At 41.6% G+C, this 23,024-nt stretch overlaps 2 protein-coding genes across 2 annotated transcripts in view; one reads left to right on the forward strand and one right to left on the reverse strand.

Annotated features, from left to right (window-relative positions):
- LOC121921100 (complement component C6-like) overlaps positions 1–15,120 on the forward strand; it is a 56,137-nt gene extending 41,017 nt beyond the window's left edge. Inside the window, exons 18-19 of the transcript XR_006101840.1 lie at positions 6,993–7,201; positions 14,042–15,120. The gene's annotated coding sequence lies outside the window, so the exon portion shown is untranslated. The remainder of the gene's footprint in view (positions 1–6,992; positions 7,202–14,041) is intronic.
- The window catches only part of C7 (complement C7), a 43,814-nt gene continuing 21,170 nt past the window's right edge, over positions 381–23,024 (reverse strand). The window contains exons 11-18 of the mRNA XM_042448642.1: positions 18,466–18,694; positions 13,982–14,153; positions 12,702–12,789; positions 11,696–11,828; positions 7,028–7,219; positions 4,998–5,094; positions 3,288–3,472; positions 381–1,308 (exon numbers count right to left, since the gene is read on the reverse strand). Of these exons, the coding sequence (XP_042304576.1) occupies positions 1,118–1,308; positions 3,288–3,472; positions 4,998–5,094; positions 7,028–7,219; positions 11,696–11,828; positions 12,702–12,789; positions 13,982–14,153; positions 18,466–18,694 (1,287 nt within the window). The 3' untranslated portion in view covers positions 381–1,117. The remainder of the gene's footprint in view (positions 1,309–3,287; positions 3,473–4,997; positions 5,095–7,027; positions 7,220–11,695; positions 11,829–12,701; positions 12,790–13,981; positions 14,154–18,465; positions 18,695–23,024) is intronic.

A 23,024-nucleotide genomic window follows, 5' to 3' on the forward strand; every position in this document is an offset into this window, starting at 1 on the left:
CCCTGCTGCCCAGCCACTCCATCTGTCTCCCAGGCTATACGAGGCGGGTAGTGCACAAACAACGGCTGCTTGTTTCCATGCCTCAGATCGTGTCTCCTGGACCCCCTGACCAGCTGAGCGTGTCGCCCTTCACTTTTACCACCTTCCCGTGAGACACCACCTCCCCTCACCCTACCAGCTCTTCAGGACGTTAACGTCCATTTTCTTTCCAGGCATCCTACTAGTGAGACAGATTGTTCTTCTTACCGTACTTGTATCTAGCAACCACCCCCCTTGCTTGCGTTTTCCATATGGTCACCCCGGCAATAACAGTGTGGGATGGCGTGAGACGCCGCGGCGCCACGTTTGTTGATCTCCCCCCCACATTATGCGGCGAAGTTTCAGCACCTGCCCTATAAGACAACACCTGGCGTATAAGACAACCCCTGACTTTTAAGAAGATTTTCTTGGGTTAAAAAGTAGTCTTATACGCCAGAAAATACAGTATTTATAACCTTTGGTTCTGCCTCAACACTTGGATACCCATTATTTTAGTGCAGTGGTAGGAAATACATTTTGGCGAGTAACTCCCATCATCTCCAGCTGGTGTGGCTAATGGTATGGGATTGTGGGAACTATTGTTCAAAACACTGAGAAGGTCAAAGATTTCCTGTTCCTGCTACAGGAAGACCAATAAAGCATTAAGTATGAGACTATGAAGACACAAGAATTAACATCTCAATAGATGTGATCATCAGATACAGGGGGCAGTTAATAGTACACCAGTAGTTTCCCCAAATGATCCCCTTAACTTTTATCCACGTAAATGAACAATTGTCATGCACCTCTATGGGGAAAAGTAAAGCCCCACATTTTCAACATGGGAAAAAATGCCTTTCTGACATTGTATACTGGGTAGTTTCCTTCTCTCTTACAGTTATCTGGGGAGATGGGAAGTGCCCACTCCAGTCCCTGAAATATAAAAGCCTTCTCTTAAACTATAAAAGCCTTCTCTCCTCATATCACTTATATGGGGATTTGTCATTTTATCTAGTTTTAATAATTCCCCTATCCCCATTCTTCAGTTCCTTATCACACAACATACTGTGTAGCCAGTCCTGTTTCAGATGCATCTTGGTTATGAAGAGCTTTGTCCATCACATGGCCTTATGCTAACAATGCGGACATTCTCTCCTTGGCACTTGAGAATGCCAGCCTCACATTCAGTCATTGTCTGCTGGGCAACCCTTCCTTCCACATCAACACAAATGCTTATTCCTCCTTCGCTGCATGGTTCAGCAGTTCTGCAAGTGCACTGGTTGGTTGGATCTAAACAATGGTCAAACATTGAACAAATTTACTTAATGGAAGAACAAATTAGTCCATCAATTAATTATATAATATAATCTAACAAGCAATTGCAGAAAAATTGCCCACAAAGCCAGCAGACATATTTAAAGGAAAGAAAGTGCTGGAGATTTTCAATGCTTGTATGTCTTACCTACTTGTACATCTTACCTACTCAAGGTAGCACAATAGGAGAAGTAGCAAATAGGTGTTAACCAGAGGTAGAGAACCACATATAGAAGCCCTCTCCGTTTTTTGTTCCCCTACCGTGTCCACTGATTAGGAAGAGTAGCAACAAAAACAAACCCATATTTTTACATGCCTTAAAATCACACTCCCCAAACCAACTGGAAGTACCATTTTCCTTTAAAACATGTCAAATACACAGCTGGTGTTATGCTTGTTTTAAGCAAAAATGTGTATTTCAGGTGTGAGCTTTCACTTACTTCTGATGCCACATTACAGCAATGCACTGTAACAGAGAGCTAGGGGTCAGGCTGGTGAGTTTTGGAAGAGTTAGACTGTATGCTGGGTCTACTGAAATTGTCCACCACTAGTGTAAATGACACAGGGGGAGAGATCTTGTAGCACCTTTGAGACTGAGCTTTCGTAGACTTCAGTCTACTTCCTCAGATGCAAAATGAATCTGAGTAAGTAGACTGAAGTCTATGAAAACTAATGCTGCCAATTTCTTTCTTTCAGTTAGTCTCAAAGGTGCAACAAGATCTCTCTATGTACTGGTTCTACAGACTAACATAGCTTTGAATGATACAAGGGAGTAAGACAGGAAGTTTCTGATATTTAAATGGTTTGCCAGTGGAAGAACTGTTTCAGCAATAGAGGTGGTAACCTTAATCTAGAAATAATGTGGTCACACCAATTCAAGCCCTAGGTTTAAGCATGCAAAGCTTAAATCAGAATCAGGAGGGGTGAATCCATCCATTTTAGTTTCTCCCAATTTAAAGGGTTTTTTAAAAAATATCAACAGTTTTCCATCACAAACATGAAGAAATTTTGAGAAATTCTTATACAAAATGAACTGGAACAAAAAAAAATTACCTGTTTGTAGCTGCAGCTTCAAGAGCAGCTAAACAATCCTTTGCCATGAGGAATACCACAGGCTTGTCTACATTACTCATAAACCCTGACTACCCTTCCCAGCTCACTGTCTACACTACACAGGCTCAAAATCTCAAATTGGGTATGAGCTGTTTTCAGAACACTTGGAACATATTCGAGGTTTCCGTCCCTTGTTCAGCATTAAAAAGACTTGCCTTTTGCTCCAGGTTTTTCAGAAAACCCAAAGCAAAATGCAGCAGTGATGACCAGCTCCCTTCCTATGCAGTCCCAGCAAATGTCCCTGTGAGTCTTTCTGTGGGCACGAGTCACTCTAAGTTCAGAAATGAGGCTGGGCACAGGGGCCACGTGGGAAGGCAGCCACCCACCGTTCACTGAAAACCTAGAGCAGATAAATAATAATAATAATAATAATAATAATAATAATAATAATAATGATGATTTATTTATAGCCCGCCCAATCACAAGGAATCCAGGCGGGTTTAATCCAGGGTGAGTCTAGAGTATTTTGAAAAATGTAGATGAGCCCCACATACTTCCCACTCACATGTACAAGTGCACAAGTCACATCCATCCCATGTCCAACTTGGAACAAGCAATTTTTTAAGTCCCCAACTCCCGTAGGCCTTAGCTCTAAAAACCCTCAAGAGCTAAAAACATTGAAAAAATGGCAAGCTCTACCGAGCTGTTGATAATGGTTCTCCAGGCAACAGGGAGTCTCCTAGAGTGGGGATGAGGAGTAACAAACTTATTGCTCCTGATACTCCACCGCCTAAGGCAACTGCCTCACCCAGCCTCAGGGAAGAGCTGGTCATGTGCAGCACCCAGAATTATAATCTCTTGACAAGCATGCTATTGGTGCTGGAGTAAAGAAAGTCTCTCACCATTACATGTCTCCCACAAATGACACGAACCACAAGATCTCTCCATTGCAACAGGAGTTTTGCAGTTTTCCTTACTGACCAAAGCATACTGTCTGCCCGTGCACTCAAGAGCATGTAGCTTACAGATTGTTAGTAATGTGGTTCTCTTGGTTTTTTGGTCTGTGGCACAGACATCCAGGGAAGAGCTAAAAGAAAAGCAGAACATTTTATTGTTCACATGAGCCTTAATCCTCTTTTTACACTGTAACATGTACAGGGTAAGTCTGTGACCTGCCCTGCCAACTTGAGAAGGATTCTCCATTGGACCTCAAATTTAATGTGTAAACTGAGTATAAATGTTTATTCGTGCATATAGGAGTTTATTGTACAAGGAAAGAAAATGGAAGTTCATCCAGATTGTAGCACCTTTCTCTGTGCCTTACTGCATGACACTGTAGTTCTTCCGTTCTCTTCCCACGGCAGATGGTTGTAAAGCGAGTCTTTTGTCAAACAGATTTTTCCAGCAAGAAAAAGGAAAAGGCTTGCTTTTACAACCATCTCTTTCATGGGAAGAGAACTGAAGAACTATGATATCATGCAGTAAGGCATGTAGAAAGTGCTACTATCCGGCTGAACTTCTATTTTATTTATGCCTCAGAGGGAGCCATCAGGCAGACCCAGCAACATCGAGGACTGCCTGAAAGAATAGGCCCCTCCCTCTTCAACTGTCATCTCGGCCTCAGAGGGAGCCATCAGGCAGACCCAGCAACATCGGGGACTGCCTGAAGGAAGAGGCCTCTCCCTCTTCAACTGTCATCTCGGCCTCAGAGGGAGCCATCAGGCAGACCCAGCAACATCGAGGACTGCCTGAAGGAAGAGGCCCCTCCCTCTTCAACTGTCATCTTGGCCTCAGAGGGAGCCATCAGGCAGACCCAGCAACATCGGGGACTGCCTGAGAGCTGGTGGAGGACTACTTCTGCCGCTGCCCCCCCCCCATGTCACCTGGGAAGAAGCTCCCCAGAACTGCGGAGGACTGTCTTGCCGCTGTGGTGGCTTTTTACCAGGGGGGAGGGGTCAGTGAGAGAGGGGTGTTTTTATGTATTCTTAATTGTTTTATTGATATTTGCTGTGAACCGCCCTGATCTATGGAAGGGCGGTATTAAAATAATAAATTTATTATTATTATTATTATTTCCACTTGCAATGAGCTTCATGGTCTTCCAGTCTTCACAATCTTCCCATATTAAAAGACCAAACAAAAAGAACATGGGAAATGAGGAGCAAACAAATGATGAGAAGCTGTATTTCACATGTTTCAAACAACACTCTTACCCTAAGATTCCTCCCCATATCCTGAAGACTGGAAAAGAGATGCCACACCCTCAGATTTGGGAACCCTAGTTCTTAGAACATAATTACATCTTTCTCTAACCCACTGTCACCAGAATATATATTTGTCTCTTTTTCTCTCTGTTTTACAGGTCAGCCAGAACCAAAGCTTTCTTTTCCATTTCTATTCAGTTATCTACATTCCATCTCTGCTAACACCAAATTACAACTCTGTCAAATCAGGCAAAATGACCAAACAATTTACAGTGATGCTCAGTCCAGGGAGACTAAACAACTGACATTTTATTGTAATCAAAACTCAAAGATTATTTCTCCAAAGGTCTATCATCTGTCATAGTCTGATACCCTAGAAAGTGAATTTTTCAACCTATTCCAACTCACCCGCACTCATATGGCATCTTACAGACACATCTTGTCTCCTGTACTTTCTCCCATGGTTGACATTCAGTCACTGCTGGTTGAACAGTCACACTGGGAGCTGAGTGAAAGGAGAAAATTCAGGCAAAAACACAAGTTATCAATATTCACATTGGCAACAGTAGAGAAATGCACTGTACCATTCTGACAAAGCTTGGAAAAGTTATTTTTTTAGGACACACCTCCTATAACCCTACAGTCATCATGGCCAGGGTTTTACCAAGGTTCAGGTTATAGTTTAAGTTAGAGAGCTGGTGTTAAAATCATATCTACAGGTGATACTGAATGCTGCAATCGCTTCTGTCAGTTCTCTTTAATTATAGATGGGGGACAGATATTCTGGCATAACATTAGACAGGGAAGGTTAGTATTTCTCAACCTTGTTATGATCATACACAGGGTGCTAGCATTCGTCATTAAGTGATAGGCAGGTTTTTAAAAGAAATCATACAAAACCCAAGTAGGCAGGCAAAAATATATTTTCCTCAGAACTCTCACAATGAAAAATACTTAATTACTATAAACCCCAATCTCCTTTGATGATTAGCCCTTTAAAAGCCTTTTTAATTAACAGCTCAGCCTAAACTGTCCCATTTGAGCTATACAGGTCATTGTCTCTCATTAATGTTAAGCCTCTCTTTTTGCAGATACTTGGGACACACAATTGTCTTTTCTCTCTCATTTACAATAAAGCAGAGATTTATTGATTCCTCTCACTTTACCATACCTCCAAAAGGGCAGTTATGTTTCCTTTAGAATCTCTCAAAGACAATTAATCCAATGCATCTATTTTTAATAAGGTGAACTTTAAGATGCATAGTTCTTTTGTACATCTTATTTTATGTATTTCTCTCTGTGTGTGTTTAAGCATTCTCTTTTTATTGCTTTGGTCCACTGATGTTTTTCTCTCTTGGCATACTAGCAAAAAGGCCAGCAAGTAGAAGGGACACTTTTATACTACACATTATGGCATTTTGATTTCGTTTTACCTTTCATCGCTGCATCCTATGGAATCTGGGGATTTGTAGTTTGGTGAGATACTAGAACTGTGTGGATGAAAATTCTAAACACTCATCCCTAAACTGCAAGTCCCAGGATTCCATTGACTGGAACCACTGTAGTTAAAGTGGATTCACAGTGTGATATGAAAGAGTCAATTTAAACAGAATTTGATCATCTAGTAATTGAGTGATGAGGTTGAGAGGGAGGTTGTATACCAAATTGTAAGCATCTATCTTCCCTTTCCAAGTACATTTTTGAATTTGAAATCTTCTAAATTTCATCACTCAGACATAAATGGATTCCTAACTGGATGCAATCCTTGTTTAGCAGAGTTTACGGTAGTAGGTCTGCTTGCAGGCCTTCACTCGGCTGAGCTATGTATGACCACCCTGACTTACTGTGAAGCCCTCCTGGTGCCACAATTTCGGGAGAGCTCCTTATAATTTGTCTCTCACTATACACCACTTACCAGTGCAAGGAGAGATGAAATAGTAAGAACTCCAGGAAATACCACAGCCAGAAATAATTATCTAGATGCTGTAGCATATGGAAGCTGCACAAGCCAAGAAAGTTGGAAACCATGGAAAATGTAGCTTCCATACCTCCCTAAACTCTTTGATAGACCAAGGAGTCTGAACCCCAAGGATCTCAGATTGCAAGACAGGGAGATAAATTAAAGCTACTACATGTCTTCTAAAAAGTAAATATTAGGAGACAAAAGTTCTTGCATACATTTTTAAAAAAAGAAGTATTTGCTCTCCTTCAAAGGGACACCTTTATCTAAACTTGTTTGGGACGAGTGAAGTTTTCAGTGATACAAGATGTTCTCATACAAACTGTGAACATGTTCATTTGAATGGCAGTCTGCCTTGGAGATTTTCCAAAAGCTACATTCAGGTTCTTCAAAGGAAGAATGGGATGTAAGTGTAACATTTTTTTTCCAATTTGTGCATACAGGAGTGCCATCTCATCTGTATCCTCGTGGGACCTACCTCTTCTCCTGCAGTGGATTTCATTGATATTGGGAGACCATTTCAGACTAGGTTCACACAAAAGGAAAGCTGCCCCTTCCAGCTGCATATCACCTGGGCATGAGAGTTTTACTTTCTCTCCAATTTCATACAATGGTTTCACTGGGTGTCCACTCAGTCCTTCTTCCAACTCAGGTAAGACACAGGCTGTTTCTAAGAAATGAATATGGAAAGTAAACACACATCTTTCCTGTTTTATAGAAATTGCTCTTTTCTATCTACCATCTCTGTAGGTTTAAGCATCGCTTGGGAAACTTCTCTTTTTAACAGCAACAACAATAACAACAACAAATACTTCTCCCAAGTTGGCTGGAACATTCTAGTAGCTATAATTCAAAAAAGTAATTTCCCAAAGTTATGGGTTTACATTTTCTAAGACCATTGTCTTCACCCTTTTCAGACTTAGGACCTGTCTTTATGGGACCCATATTTACTTCTTCATACAGCACATCATGCCTAGGTCCAGCAGTGGGGAATAGATCCTCTCCCCATCCCAACTGCTACTGCTGTGACTTCAGCACCCAGCCAAAGGGGGGCCCAAATGGCAGTGTGCCCAGATGGCGCCTGTGGTATGCAGTAGGACTCTAGAACGTGCAAACACTCCGCTCTACCGAGCCCTACTTTCTGCCTCAGGGCCCCTAAAGGTCTAGCTACGGGCCTGAGACAGCATCTGTAAGCACGAAGGCAGGGAACAATCAAATTAACTATTGCAAAAAATAGTGGTTTGAACGGTGGGCTACAACTCAAGATCAGGGTTCAGTTCCCTGCTTGAGCATAAAAAACAAAACAAATCTCTCCTCTGAAGCAACCTGCCAAGAAAACCCTATGATAGATTCACCTTATGGTTACCAAAAGTCTAAAATGACTTAGAGGCACCCAATACACATGCATACACACGCACACGCGTGCTGCTCATGCACACCGATGGCACTATATAAATAAATGTTGATGATGCATTCTGTAAAATATATAATGATGGCCATCAAGACAAATGCTCTTAAAAGAGAATTCTATATATCCTCCAGGATTAAAAAGTATCTCTGTGACAGCTTGTAGAAGTTACATTTTTAGACTATAGGTCCTAGAATCCCAAAGCCAGTAACGGAGAAAACCTTCCTGGTCATGTCACAAATTCCTGACATCCACTCAGCAGTTGTTTGAAGTGGGGCATTTACTGTGGTGGCACCTTTTGGCCACAATTCTATATGGCTCAACATAGCTTAGTAAGTCTGCATCTGGCTATGGAGACAAAGCCAGCATTTTTGTGAATCTGTCTGCTCTCCATGAGGCATAGAATAACTATAGGAAGTGCTACAAAGGCTGATCAGTAAGTCCAGAGTGCAGCTTTGGGCACTGCATGGGGAGGAAGGAAATATGAACCTATACAGCATCCAAAGAAGGACTGTCTTGAGTTTCTTGAAGCCAATTCCATCCTTGATCCCTTTCAGTCTGGTTTCCGCCCAAGGCATTCTACAGAGACAGCTCTCACTAAGATCTCGAATGACCTTTTACAGGCCAAGGCTAATGGCCTTTACTCTGTTCTCATTCTTCTCGATCTGTCTGCAGCCTTTGACACTGTTGATCACTGTCTCCTAATTGACATACTCTCTGGCCTTGGGTTCTCAGACTCTGTTCTCGACTGGTTTAGATCTTACTTGTCTGGCAGATCTTTTGCTGTAGTTGCAGGGGGTCTGACTTCTTCTCCTGTTCCCTTATCTGTTGGAGTTCCCCAGGGCTCTGTTCTGGGTCCCCTTCTGTTTTCTCTCTACACACTGTCCTTAGGAAAACTCATCAGCTCTTTTGGTTTTTCCTACCATCTGTATGCCGATGACACCCAGCTGTATCTTTCTGCCCCTGACTTTTCGCCAAGGCTTGAACAGCAAGTCTCATCTTGCCTTACAGCTGTCTCGCAGTGGATGCGCCATCGGCGTTTGAAGCTCAACATGTCCAAGACGGAGCTCCTTGTCTTTCCTCCTAAGCCCAACCTTCAATACTCCTTTTCTGTCTCTGTGGACAACATTTCCATTCAACCAGTCCAGCAAGCCCGCAGTCTTGGCTTTATCTTTGACTCTTCTCTGTCGTGTATCCCTCAGATCCAGACCACAGCCAAGGCTTGTAGATTCTTTTTGTACAATATTGCCAAAATCCGACCATATCTCTCCGCCTCTACTGCCAAGATCCTGGTCCATGCCCTAGTGATCTCACGACTTGATTACTGTAATGTCCTCCTGGCTGGGCTTCCTCTTTCTCACCTCCGTCCTTTAATCTCTGTCCAGCATTCAGCTGCACGCATTATCACTTCCACCCACCGCTCTGACCACATTTCTCCTGTGTTGGCATCCCTTCACTGGCTCCCTCTCCCTTTCCGCATTCAGTATAAGCTCCTGCTGTCGACATTCAAAGCCCTCCATGGACTGGCCCCTCCTTACTTATCAGACCTTCTTTCTCTTCACCTTCCCACCAGGGCCCTCCGTTCTGGTAGTCAAGGGTTCCTGTCTCAGCCCAGGATTTCCTCTGCCCCATCCCGGATTCGCCCCTTTTCACTTGCTGCCCCTCACTCCTGGAACCTTCTTCCTCCACAAGCAAGAGCCATCACTTCTTTAACCAGCTTCAAAACGGAGCTGAAAACCATCCTATTCAGAGAAGCTTTCCCAGGCATCGCATAATTGTCGCTTACTATCTGATGTTCTGTTGTTGGCTGTTTATCGATCCATTTCCTGTATTCCTATGTACTGTATATGTATTATCCTACTTGTGATTATGTATTTTCTCTGGATAATGATTAACCATCCATTATGAAGCCTTGCCCTCCCTCCAGTCCATCTGCCTTGGTCCAGACCTCGGAGGTTGAGAGGAACTGCTGGACCTCTTACCCTTTCCCTCCACCACTCCCTTCTCCTTCTGTGTCATGTCTTTTTAGATTGTAAGCCTGAGGGCAGGGAACCGTCTAACTAAAAAGATTGCATGTACAGCGCTGTGTAAATTTACAGCGCTTCATAAATAAAGGTTAATAATAATAATAAAATAATAATATATGGAAAACTTTAACTTCAGGCTCTGAAGTCCTTAGCTTTAAGACAACTTTAGAGAGCCAAAACAAACACTCCCAGCCTCTCTGCCACCATCCTGGAAAACTTAATACTTGGATATCATGGATATATGTACAATTTCAGATGTCAGTCGTTATGTAACATTTGACATGCTTTAACTAATTGTAATAAAATTTATTCGGTCTTTGACCAGTATAAAAACAAAACCACACAAACAGCATATCAGTATCACAGTAACAGGTTAAAATATAAACTAATAGTAGACTATACATGTACAATATCCAAACAGAACTTTCTACACGGTAATAAAATGGCCATTTGTCAGTTGAGGGCGCAGTTTACAGACAATGTAACAAAATTTAGCCACCTTATGGGATACTGTAGAACCATTGTTATCCAATAGGAGGCATAAATAGAAGGAGTCAGTTTTACCTGGGAATTTATTCAGTAGTGGGCTAATCAGTTGGTGACGAATGTCTCTATAGAATTGACAATAAAGGAGAACATACTCATTGGTTTCAACAGTGCCTGAGCCACATGGGCAAAAACGAAGTTCAAAAGGTATTTTTTTAAAATCTACCTTCCAACATGGCTTGTGGGCAACACGTTGAAGCGTGCCAGAGTTAAAGCCCTTCTAAACTTTGTGAGGGTAACATGAAACAGATATGGAGCTGGGGAGGGGACCAAAACTTGAACACTGAACATGGCATATTGTGGGAGGGAAGCAAAGTCCATGTATCTTTCTAGACATGCTTTAACTATATTAGTTTTTCATACATATTAAAATATACTTGTTTCTACAAGATTTCCCTGATCAGTCCAACCCAACAACTATTTCTTGGACTGCCTACAGACTGTACATTAAAGTTTGTACAATATACAGTTGGCCTTCTCCTTATGCGGGGGATCCATTCCTGATCCCCCGTGTAAGAGGAAATCCGTGTATACTTGCACCCCATTGGAAACAATGGACCACAAGCTTATGGCTTAGGGCAGCACATGCACCGTGGGCATGTGAACCATTTTATCATCATGTGGCTTCCATGTAAGGTGGAAGCCGCATAAAGTGCACCCGCATATGGTGCGGGCGCACTGTATATACAGATGTACAGTGCTTTGAAATGTCTGAATATAAGTGGTATATAAATATTTGAAAATTATCAACTTAAAATCATTTATAAATAAGGCATTTTTGGTGCTTTCCATGTATATCAGTTGTTAGGGCACACTTTTGTCCTGGTGGCGCAGTGGTTAAATGCAGATACTGCAGCAACTCACTCACAAACCTCAAGGTTGTGAGTTCAATCCCAGCCTGGGGCTCAGGGTCAACTCAGCCTTGCATCCTTCCAAGGTTGCTAAAATGAGTACCTAGCTTGTTGGGGGCAATTAGCTTACAGTTGTAAACTGCTTAGAGACTGCTTAGATGGCATGAAGCGGTATATAAATGAAGCTGCTATTACTATTTCCTGCTTCTGAACTTCCCATAGGCATCAGCCTTGCCCTTGTGGGAAACAGGCCATTAGATTAGACAGGAATTCGGTCTGCCACAGCAGGACTTTCTTTGTCTTCTGATACGTACTGTGGCATCCCATCTGACCAATTCTCCACTTCAGTCCTTCAACACATGTAGCAATTTGGTCCCCCACAAGAGCATATCCATTATTGCAAGTATAGCTGATGCTTTTCCCCATAGGATATGATGAATCAGCATCCTGCAAAGAAGCACATTTTGGAAACACTGCTGAGAGCCACAGTTAATAACAGGCTGCCTGATTCCCATCCCAATGTAGGGAATGCAGCCCTCTCTGAAAGATATGAGATTTTTGGAAGGAGTGACCTGCCTCCAGCAGTATCCCTTCCTCAGAGGGTGTCCCAGTCAGAACTGACACAGAAGTTATGCTACTTAATAATAACCAGTAACATATGTAATGAACCAAATGCAATTCTAGACAAGTCTACTCAAGTCTAATGTGCAATGCAGAAATAATGCAGTTTGACACTGCTGTAACTTCCATGGCTCAATGTTATGGAATCCTGGGATTTTTAGTTTGTTATGACAATCGCAAGGTCAGCAGGTCAGCAGTTCAAGACCCAAGCACTGCATGATGGAATGAGCTCCTGTCACTAGTCCCAGCTTCTACCAACCTAGCAGTTCAAAAATATGTAAAAGTGCAAGTAAATAGGTCCCACTTTGGTGGGAAGGTAACAGTATTCCATGCAGTCATGCTGGCCACATGATCACTGAGTCATCTTTGACAAGTTTGCTCTCTTGGCTTAGTAACAGAGATTATCACCACCACCCCTTCAGTCAGACATGACTAGACAAACCTGTCAAAGGCAGAAACTTTTTTACAGCACCAGAGTTCTCTGACAGAGAAGGCAAAATATCTCAGAAAAATACAAATACAGTACCAGAATTCCATAGCATTGAGCCATGTCAGTTAAAGTGCAGATTAGACCTCAGAAATAGGTTGCACTTCATTTAGCAGATGTTGCTCCACAGTAAGTACAAAAAATGCCATTTAAATTATGCCACTGTATCTGCACATAGAAAATGAGTCAAAATTCTCTTATGCTTGGCTTACTTGAATGTATCCATTTTCCAAGGGCGGGGGTGATGGGCAAGATTCTGTGCCAAATGCAGACATGTCAAAGCAGTGAGGCTCTATTGTTCTGTAAAGCAAAGAAGTGAATACTATAATGTTTTTCCAGCATTCAAGAGTGTTGTTGACTTTCATTTCAAAATATAAGCAGGTCTGTCCTGTTTCACAAGCAGGTCTGTCCTGCAAGGCCATTAACAGCTGATCTGTTGCTTCAGTGTCAGGAGAATGGTGAATCTGATCTTAATTGTAGTCCAAATGTTAAAGGTGCTAGCCAAAATGCTGAACCTTTTTTTCAACTAGGTACAGAACCTTGGATATTGCCTTTAAAGTTTAGACTAAATTCCAGAGTGGATTCATCACCCCCGCCCCCCCACTGACATGGAAGTCAATGAGATCAAAGTTACCATCAACTTGAAGGGAGGAGACAATCCGGCTACAGAAAGAGAAACTGTGTCATGCTCGCTACTTTTGTAGCCCTAGCCAGTTGTTCCAGTCTAGATAAAATATTCCACATATTTGAACTTCACCTAAAAATGTCACTTGTTTTAAGGCCTTTTTCCCCCCAATCACAAAGGCTCGCTTGCCTAAAGGACAATTTCAATATATGTGTGTTTCAAGTGATGGTAAATAATGTGTATTTGTTCATTATTGTTTTTCCCTGCCTTGATCTATGGGAGAGGCAGGTAAGAAATTTGTTGTAGCTGTTAGGCATGGCAACAGGAATCAACGGTATACCCACAAACTATCCTGAATAGGTAGGGGTTGTCCTAATTTATCCTATGTTTTCCTATTTTTTCAGCTGCTTTTAAAATGTCCCAGGTTCTCTCTTTCTCCCACTGTCTTTAGCTTACTCCAGTTGCTGCAAACTGAATTCAAAGTCAAAAAGTGATATGTACTCAATTAACACAACAAGACAGTGAGGAGACGAGAGGCAGGATCTTGTCCTTCCCACTCAGGTCAGGCAAAAGCAAACAGCTGCAGCCTCTCCAAGCTTACGTTATCTTCCTCAGACACTTTTGTCATCTTGATCACATTCTGATGTTGGCTGATCACATGTGTCCTGGTTTTTGTCTGTGAAATGCTGGAGGGTATTCAGTGGCCTGAACTGGCCAATCATGCCCACTAAATTCTTCTGTTGGTTGCCCCACAAAAAAAATGGAGAATATTGGGATGGCTCTCCATGTTCTCGGCAAGTAATGTGGCTCCCTAATCCCTGGAAGCTGTCTACTACCAAACTAGTGGTGCTAGAGTGGTAATCCTACCGAAAATGTTGCAAGTCATCATCCTCACACTGTTGGTTTTCAACTGTTTCTCCAATGCAGGAATGTCCACCACCACTAGGGTATGGGTTATTACAGCTTCGGGTTCTTGATTTCCTTCCTGCTGTACAAGGACTCCAAGAGGACCAGCAGCTCCAGCCACCATTGATGACACCTGGATAATGTCAGTAACAATCATACAAGAGAGAATTATACAACATTAAGAGTTGCTCTGTGGACATTTTAACTGTATCCTGGTTTTTTACATGCTTGTAAGCCATCTTGGCATTTTTTCAGTTGGTCCTCGGTATCCACCAGGGTTTGGTTCTAAGACAGCCCGTGGATACCAAAATCCATGGATCTTCAATGGCATAGCTGCCATACAATGGCAAAGCTGGCAAAATCAAGATTAGCTTTTGGGATCCTTTTTTTTCTTCAAGCCGTGGATGGTTGAATCTGTGGATACAAAATCTGTGGCCATGGAAAGCCTGTGTTAGGAGAAAAGCAGAATATAAACATAAATAAAATAAAATAGTGCATAGAGAGGAGTGGGTCCACCAACAGGGAGCTGGTTGAGAGAGCAGATTCTGAATGTCATGAAAGGGCAGCAAATTGTTACTTATTTAATTTATTATGCCAGTCTTTTTACTGGCAGGAAGAAAGAAAGAACGTGTGAGATTTTCTGCCTCACATGCCAAAATGGATTGACTTCCCTAAGATACAACATTGAATGTTTCAAAACAAAATATTTTGCTGCTCAGCCTCAGGCGGCAAAATGTTTGGATAACCTGATATATAGGTTATCCCAGTGTAAAGTTCATAGGGGGTTGTAGATAATGTACTCCCTAAGCCACCATTTCTCACCAGGCTTTCCACCCCCTCAAAACTCTATTTGACATTCTAGTAAGCAAACAAAAGAAGTAATAGTAGGTATGTAAATCTTTGTAAATTTCATTCTCATAGGCAAGGATGAATAATTTGACTATTTGTCTCCTTGCTGTGAGAAATTCCTTAAATTTTTTGCCATTCTTAAAAAATTGTTTACAGATTGGGACTTACGCACCACAAAACATACATGTGCAGAAAATGCTTCATGTGCATTTTTGTGGGAAATAAATCTGTGAGACTTCTTACTCTTCCAATATGCTTTTTGATTTTTTGCTCCATCATGTTTTTGAATATTCTTTCCGTTATTAAGTAATAGTGTATCCCATGGGTTTGGTATCTCTATGTCTCTGAGATTGAATACTGTATGCTACAGGCAAGGACTGGAGCTAAGGGAAACATGGTAGTTGCACCAGCTATGCAAAAGTATTTCATATGATTCAATTTGATTTGAATTCTGTCCTGCTTTTCCATACAAAATGGAATTCAAGGTGTCTCACATAATGATTAAGTAAGACGTCACAAAAAGTTATCCAATAAAATCAAGCAAATTATATTGTTGAAACAAAAGTGAAATAAAAGCTACATAAAAGAACATTAATAATTGAATATTTTAATAAAAATGCAAGTGTCTCTTCCTCAATAGCCCATCAAAGGCCAAAAAGTATTAACTGAGGACTTTATCATACCAGCCTATTGAATCGCTGCAATTGCATAACTGAAGCACAGGGGAACATATGAGGGGGTATCATAAAGTTTTAATTATCACCTTTAAAAAAATTTAACAAAAAGTTTGTTTTGCTTTGTAGTTGTTAATGTTTCTCTACGTAGGCACATTCCAGATTTACACATTTTTTCCAGCATTTCTTGACCCTCCAAATACCTGATATTGTTGACGTCTGCAGATTGTGCCTTACGAGGGGGTATCGTACAGTAATAAATACCATCTGGAAGTTGTTATGATAAATTGATGAAATTTTGTCAGTGTCATCATTGGTCCCTAAGTGCATGATGTTGAGAAAATCAGCTCATTGTGTCCTTTATTTTTGTAAGGCACAATCTGAAGACTTCTAGAATAACGGTATTTGGAGGGTCAAAAAACGTTGGGGAAAATGTGCAAATCTGGATGGTGATTACGTAGCGATAAATTAACAACTACAAATCAAAACAGACATTCTGTCAAATCTTTTTAAAGGTGATAATTAAAATTTAACGATATCCCCCTCATATTGGTTTGAAAACAATTGTTATCACACTTCTCAGTAACTGTTCTATAGGCCCCATTCCCACTGGCTCAGTTAATGTGGGTGGAACTGGGTAGATCTGGATGCCCCTTCCCTGAATCCCTCCGTTAGCAAGTGCCCACTACGATTGAGGGGCATTTTAACCCAAATGCCTTATCGGGTTTAACTTGAGGGCGCCTGCTGTCAATCAAGCAATCGTCATAGGTGACGTTTGCAGGGGCATCGGAAGTGTACTCCCCCCTCCTTTTTTTTAAAGAGCCATGCACAATGCCCCAAAGTGCGCACCTTTTGTCAATTTAAAATCTCTTTTGTGTAGGGGGGGGCATTTGGGTGAGTGCAGGGTATGATCTGCCCTTGGCCCCATTTTCAACCTCAAAATGGGTTAATGCATCATGTATCCCCCACTCCTTGCCACCCCAGATTGCCTCTTACACATGTAATAATAATAATAATAATAATAATAATAATAAATTCCTCACCTCGGAAATGCCAGAAAAGGATGCAATTGCCTTGCATTCTTTTTTGCTTTTAAAAGCAATTCAGGGCTGCCTCTTAATTCAGTAGCAAAAGCATGTATCATTTGACAGCAAAAAATGTAACATTGATTGTAAGTCTAGCCTTTTGCAACATTTGTAACATTTCCCCTTTGCTGGAAGCGAGCAGAGAAAAGAGAAAGTGTACAAGCTGCTAGCCCTGCTCTATCTGCCTCAAGAAAAAAAATCATGCGCATATTTGATCAAAAATAATTTTTAAAAAAATATGAAAAGGGGGGGAGGTGCCTGATGTGGGCTCCGTTTGTGCCCTGCCTTTGACCTGACCTGACCTGACCTTTTTTCTCCTGCTAGAGGGGCTTTGCCATTGCCTTCCACTGAGGCTGAGAGAGTGTGACCCGTCAGTTCCAACTAAAGTAGACCCATGGAATGAATTGGGAATAAAATGGAAATGCAGCGCAGGCATTCCTGTAGCATCCTCATATAACACTAATAATAATAATAATAATAATCCAGGAGCAACAGGAAAGTAGAACAAGCAGGCACCCAAAAAATAATGCACATAAATTGTCAAAAGAGGCTGATGTCCCTACATCCCCCAGCTTGGACCCACAGCCCTCCTTCTCCTTCCTTCAGACTCCTTCCTTGGAGATGCCCATTGACCCTTTTCCCCAGCTCCTTCATCCTCCTCCTCCTCCTGCTCCGTTTTAGAATCCCCTCCATATGGCTCCCTTCTTCCCACGGCCCCTTCCTCCTCCTCCTCCTCTTCTTCCTCCTCCTCCTCCTCCTCCTTCATCACTTTCTCCACCCCCCCACCTCTCTCTGACAGACTTCTGCAGCCCAAAAGTCACCCCTGATTTCCCCCTTTCTCCTCTCACCCTTTGCATCCAGCGATTCCCCTTTTTTTTTTTTTGGCTCTTTCTCCTCCTCCTCCTCCTCCTCCTTCCCTCCCTTCTGATGATGGGAGGGAATGCTCTGACTCTGCCGCCCCCTGACCCTAATCCCTCCCAATTTGCCCCGAACATGATCGAGGGCAAGTTCATATTTCGTGGACCGGGTCTTTTGAGAAAAGACGGATTTTAGCCTGAATCTGGATACCCCGGGGTAAGGGGCATTTCCTTGTGCAAGCCTCGACATGGATTGTGACAGAATCGGGCCCAATATGAACTTCACGTGCAAGATTCGATTTCAAAACCGATCTAAAAGGTAATGTGAATGGCCCCTATGTTGCCTTAGCAAACTGTGGTCTTGTGCTCACTCTTCCACATGGCCTCTCTAACTCTGCCTTCCCTCCCATGTATGCACAACCCAGTGCATGTGTGCCTACTTGGGAAAAGTGAGGGGAAGAAGGGGGAGAGGAGGAGAACCACACCCATTTACTGCACATTACTGCTAGAATATCAGAACTGCAGCAGAAGGAACCTACTGCACTATCTATCCTATGGGAAAGCAACAATATTGGGAGTATTGACAGTTTTTCCCACCAATGCAAAGGTGTGCTCCAGCAACAACTGAAATGCAAGTGACAACAGGAAAGGCCCAATGTCATGTGATATGCAGCAGCCAAAGAGACTATTATCATATGACAATTCCAATGTATTAGCCTTGTGTGATAAAGTTCTAAGGAAGGAAAAAAGGTCTTTGCCAGCTGGCAGAAGGACAATAGATGTGAGGGGGGAACTGAATCTCCTTTGGCGAGGAGCTGCAAAGTCTGGGAGCAACCACATAAAAAGCTGTCTCTTGCATGTCCCAGAAATGTACTCTGAGGGTGGAGGGACCAAGAAAAATGTAACATTATATGTGTATAGTCATGGTGGGGCATGTGTTATACACTGCTGCCTAAAATGTAAAAAGGGGAAATACTTGCCTGGTTGGTCTTGTACCAGAGTTCCAAACTCACAAGCTGGTCCAAAAGTATATGGTTTGCAGAAACATAGGCACTGAGTTTCAACTATGGCTGGTTGACCACCATTTTGACATGGCTGGCATCTGCAGGGATCATTTTCACTCAGGTATTCTTTGATGGCTTGTTTCAGGTAAAGTCTTTTGACTGAGGCACAAGGTATTTCCTTCACCAACTCATACAGTGGTGTGACCTACATAAAATTTACATAGTCAGCTTTTTAAAAATATTCCTTTTCAGACTTGTTATATCCCATTCTAATTACAAAGAGCCATTTCCAGATCACACAATACAATTAAATTTATGTGGGGGTATACATATTTGCTTGCTTCATTTATATACACGAGACTGGAAAAAATTCAGAACCTGTTTCTTCATTGGATAAGCTTAAAAAGAGTTTGTGCACATTTAAAACTTGGTGGTTGGTTTTTTGGTTTTTTTTGGTATTTGGAACTTCTTGATAAAAAAAAAAATCTGAAGTTTTTTTTTCTTGCACAAAACATCCTTTTTTTCTATTGCTTTTGTGTCACATTGTTCATGAAACCCACCCATTTTGCACAAATGCTTGCTATTGCTACCATACAGGGGTGAACAATCTTGTGATTGTTGATAGTTTTATTTTGCTTTTGACACGTCAAGGCATCCTTCCCCCTTGAGGGGATGAGGAAATTTTCAAATATTCTTTATATTTAATTTTTTAATTATATTTTTTATTAGTTTCACAAACATATAAAAGAAGGAAGACATTTTACAATTAAACACATCATTCGATTACTAAAACAATGTACATATCATTCATTCAGGTCAAATTAATCTTTCCATTTGTTTTCAGATGTATAATAATAGCAAAATATACTTATTTGACTTCCCTATCTCTTCCAAGTCTGAGTATCAATCTAAGTTTACAGTACTTTCTATTAGAGCCCATGTTTCTTTGTCTCCAAGTGTTAACACTCCCCTTCTTCATCTTCATTTCTACCTGCTACATTATCATATTCCTTTATAGACCTATAAAATCTTTTTAAATATTGTCCCCTCTTTAATCAAAGGCAATGCTTGCGAAATTACCCCTTTCCTTCTTAAAAAAAAACACAAAGGTTCCCATGTTGTTTTAAATTCTTTCAAAAATATTCTTTATATTTATATTTTTCCAGGAACTACAATGGAAGAAGCTTAACATGTGCTTCCGGCTCCCACTGTAATCAAGGAGACTTGAATTAGTTTGACCTTGATTGTCTGATGCAAATATAATTTCAAGGTGGTTTCCCATCCTCAGCTGGTTCTGTGAACCTATGAGCTGAAACACTGTAAACATATATTTTTACCTCTTTATTTAAGAAAGTAATTCAGTGTAAAAACATTTGTAGAGCAATTTATCAAAATAAAAATCACACAATAGTAAATCAAGAGATAAAAAATATTTATTACAGTGAATGAATATCAGAGTAAATGTAGCACATATTTAATTATTTTAAGAGGTAACATTTCTATTTTTCTATGCAGGATGTTTATATCTAATAAATGATTTGCATCATATAAAGCCAAACCATGTTTTGGCTAATGCTTGAGAAGGGAACATAAATAGATAATGGATGGCATTATGTTATAACATATGCATGGATGTCACGGAAATTATTCATCATAGAGTACAGTAGAGTTTTTTGCTGACAGCAGCAAAAATAAAATTATGCATAGAGCAACGTTGTGTATTGCAGTTGCACTCTGGTCATTCAAACTGCATATTATACAACAGCACCCCATCATTAATATGTGTTAAACAGTGCTGCTATTCTGCATGAGGAGTGTGTAGTGTTGGTATAATGTATAATTCTACACAGATATTTACTGTGTGCAAAGGGGATTTTGGATTGCAGCCCATGTTTTCAAACTAAAATATAAAATCTGTGCTCTCTGGTTTTGGAGTTATTCAAAACAAAGCTTGGAAAATTTAGATTTTTGGCCTATAACTCTAGTGGCCATATTAGCTGGGGGAATCTGGGCATCGTAGTCCAAAAAGTAACTTTTCCAAGCTCTATAACATTTGTTGTGGGATATGTAGACATAACAGAACTTGATCATTTGGGCTGCACATTCAGCATTCATTTGGAATACAAATCTTCACTCTGTGAAAAGCAAAAACATTTCAGTGTCTGCCTAGCTAAAATCTGACATCTTGAAACATATACTTATAAGGCTTTTGATGTGAACCAGCAGGATACTCAAATAGAGTAAAGTGACCTTCACTGCCTTGCAAGCAAGGTACAACCATCACAGGAAAGCTACTTGTCTTTTATCACTTTTATTTGACTTAGCAAGGTTAGGTTGGTGGCATGCTCCTTTTACTGTCAGCCACACTGGAAACCACAAAAAAGAAGAAAAATAAAGGAAAGTGGTAAGATTGGTTTTTGTTAAGCAGGAGGGGACAAGATAAATCTTCCAACTGACTCATCCTGAATAGAAGACTTGGTTGCAATATAAACAGAACTTGACCATTATTTTTTGGTCTACAACTCCCAGGACCTCTTAGCCAGTACAGCCAGCGCTGGAGGATTCTGAAAACTACCATATATACTCGAGTATAAATCAACCTCATGTAATGGTCGATGGAAGGCTTTAGTAAGTCAAGAGTACAGCCTAAGGACACGTAGCAGAGGATGTAAAGGATCAAGCAAAGGAAAAATGATGCCAAAGAACTAGAAGTTATTAATGTCATTAACTTTATAACTTCCCATAACTTTCCACCACCACCACCACTCTCCCTGCCTTACCAGTAACACCCCCCACCCACCCACCCCAAAAAGGCATTGGGAGAGAAGGGAGCAATTGGCACTTCTTTTCCTTGGCCATCCAGGAAGACAAATTCCAATTTCAGGAAGGTTTCAGGAAACATATTTCAGAATTGGGCGAGGCCCAGGGCACAGAGCAGGACTGAACCACCACAGACAGGGTTAGATGTAATTCTTACCAGTTTACACACTTTCCTCAGCAAGTATACAAAGCACATCCCACTGTTGTGCATATTTGCTCAGAATAAGCCCCAGTAGGACAGCTTTGAGGAGTTTTCCATGGGAAACTTCCTTCCAACAAGACATATGATGTATCCATCTTGTCCAATACTGCAAAGTTTGACTAACATCAACTCTGCAAGGTTTTAGAAAATATTTTCTGCTAGCCCTACTTGGAGATTCCTGGTGTTGATGTTCTCCCATTCACATATTTCCTTGCTTTGCTTCCAAAATCAGATAAGATCAGGGAAATTCAGAATGATAGGGTCCAGCTATTTTAAATTATTCATTATCTCAGGAGATAATAAATAATGTAATCAATTTTCTTCCTGCTGTACCATGCAGTTTTCAAAGCAATCCCATATAGGGAGAAATTTTCCTCCTCTCCTGATCCATCAAACACATACACAGGTTGGTTGGGGGGAAATAATCAGCTAACAGTGCAGGCACGTGCAATTAATCACAAGCAGCCAGAAAGCATCTTTGTCTGTGGGAATCCATCCAAAGAAACACATTTGTCAAGCTAGTCCTGTTCAGCGAAACAAACAGCCAGTGAGACCAACATAGTCCAGGGTCCAAGAAGTCAAGAAATCAAAGGTCTGAGTTGCAGGGGTCTGGAAAAAGGAATGCTGGCCAGAGAGCAGATGAGTTGCTTCCAGCACTAGCCCTAGGCAGGAGTCCTTAGCTTCTAAATGGGATGGCATCCACTGGTCCTAAGCAAAACCTCTCTATTGCTGCTTGGCAAGCAGCCAGATTCAGGGTCATTGTTAAGTTCTTCAATTTCTAAGCTGAGTCCTCAGACTTGGGGGACAATTTTGCCTCCCCAGCTGTGTCCTCTGCCCCATCAGCTGCAGGTGAGTCCTACCTTTGTCCCTCTTCTGGTTGACACTGCTCTTCAACAGGGAGAGCTGCACAAGGCTGACTTGCAGCTTGCTCTTCACCTGGGAGACATGCCCGCGTCCCTTCTTCAGCCTCTTCCTCAGACTCCAAGGTCAAGATCCTGGCCCATGATACCTCCTACTCACCTCTTTTGTGTCCCACCAGTCATATAGTGGTTGCAGGAAGGGCAGGAAACAGTAGAGGGAGAACGATCCTCACTCAGCTTCTACCCACCCTTTGTGCAACAGCAGGGCAGGCACTGAGTGAGGCTCATGGAGACTATATCCTTATTCAATCCTCTCTTGGCTCCCTCTGACCTGTCCCTCACTTGACATTGGGAGGGTGGACAAGGAGCAAAGTGAGGATCATTGAGGCTATAGACTCTTAGTTTCCTGCTTCTGGTGCAACACAAGGGAGAAGAGAAAGCTAAGTAAGGATTGTGTGGGAGACAATCTTTAGGAGTAGGTCAACTCAGCCTCTCAACATCACAGGGAAGCAAGGGGAAGCGATATGAGGAGGATTCTTCTTGCTGTGAGCCAATCTGAATTCTCCTTTATCTACTTGAAGAAAGCTGATCATTCTTCCTAGGCCCACCTAGGAAGGGACAATGCCCTGTCCTGACCACCATGCACTGCTCAA

This window comes from Sceloporus undulatus, chromosome 2, assembly GCF_019175285.1.
Source record: "Sceloporus undulatus isolate JIND9_A2432 ecotype Alabama chromosome 2, SceUnd_v1.1, whole genome shotgun sequence".
Classification (NCBI taxonomy): Eukaryota; Metazoa; Chordata; class Lepidosauria; order Squamata; family Phrynosomatidae; genus Sceloporus; species Sceloporus undulatus.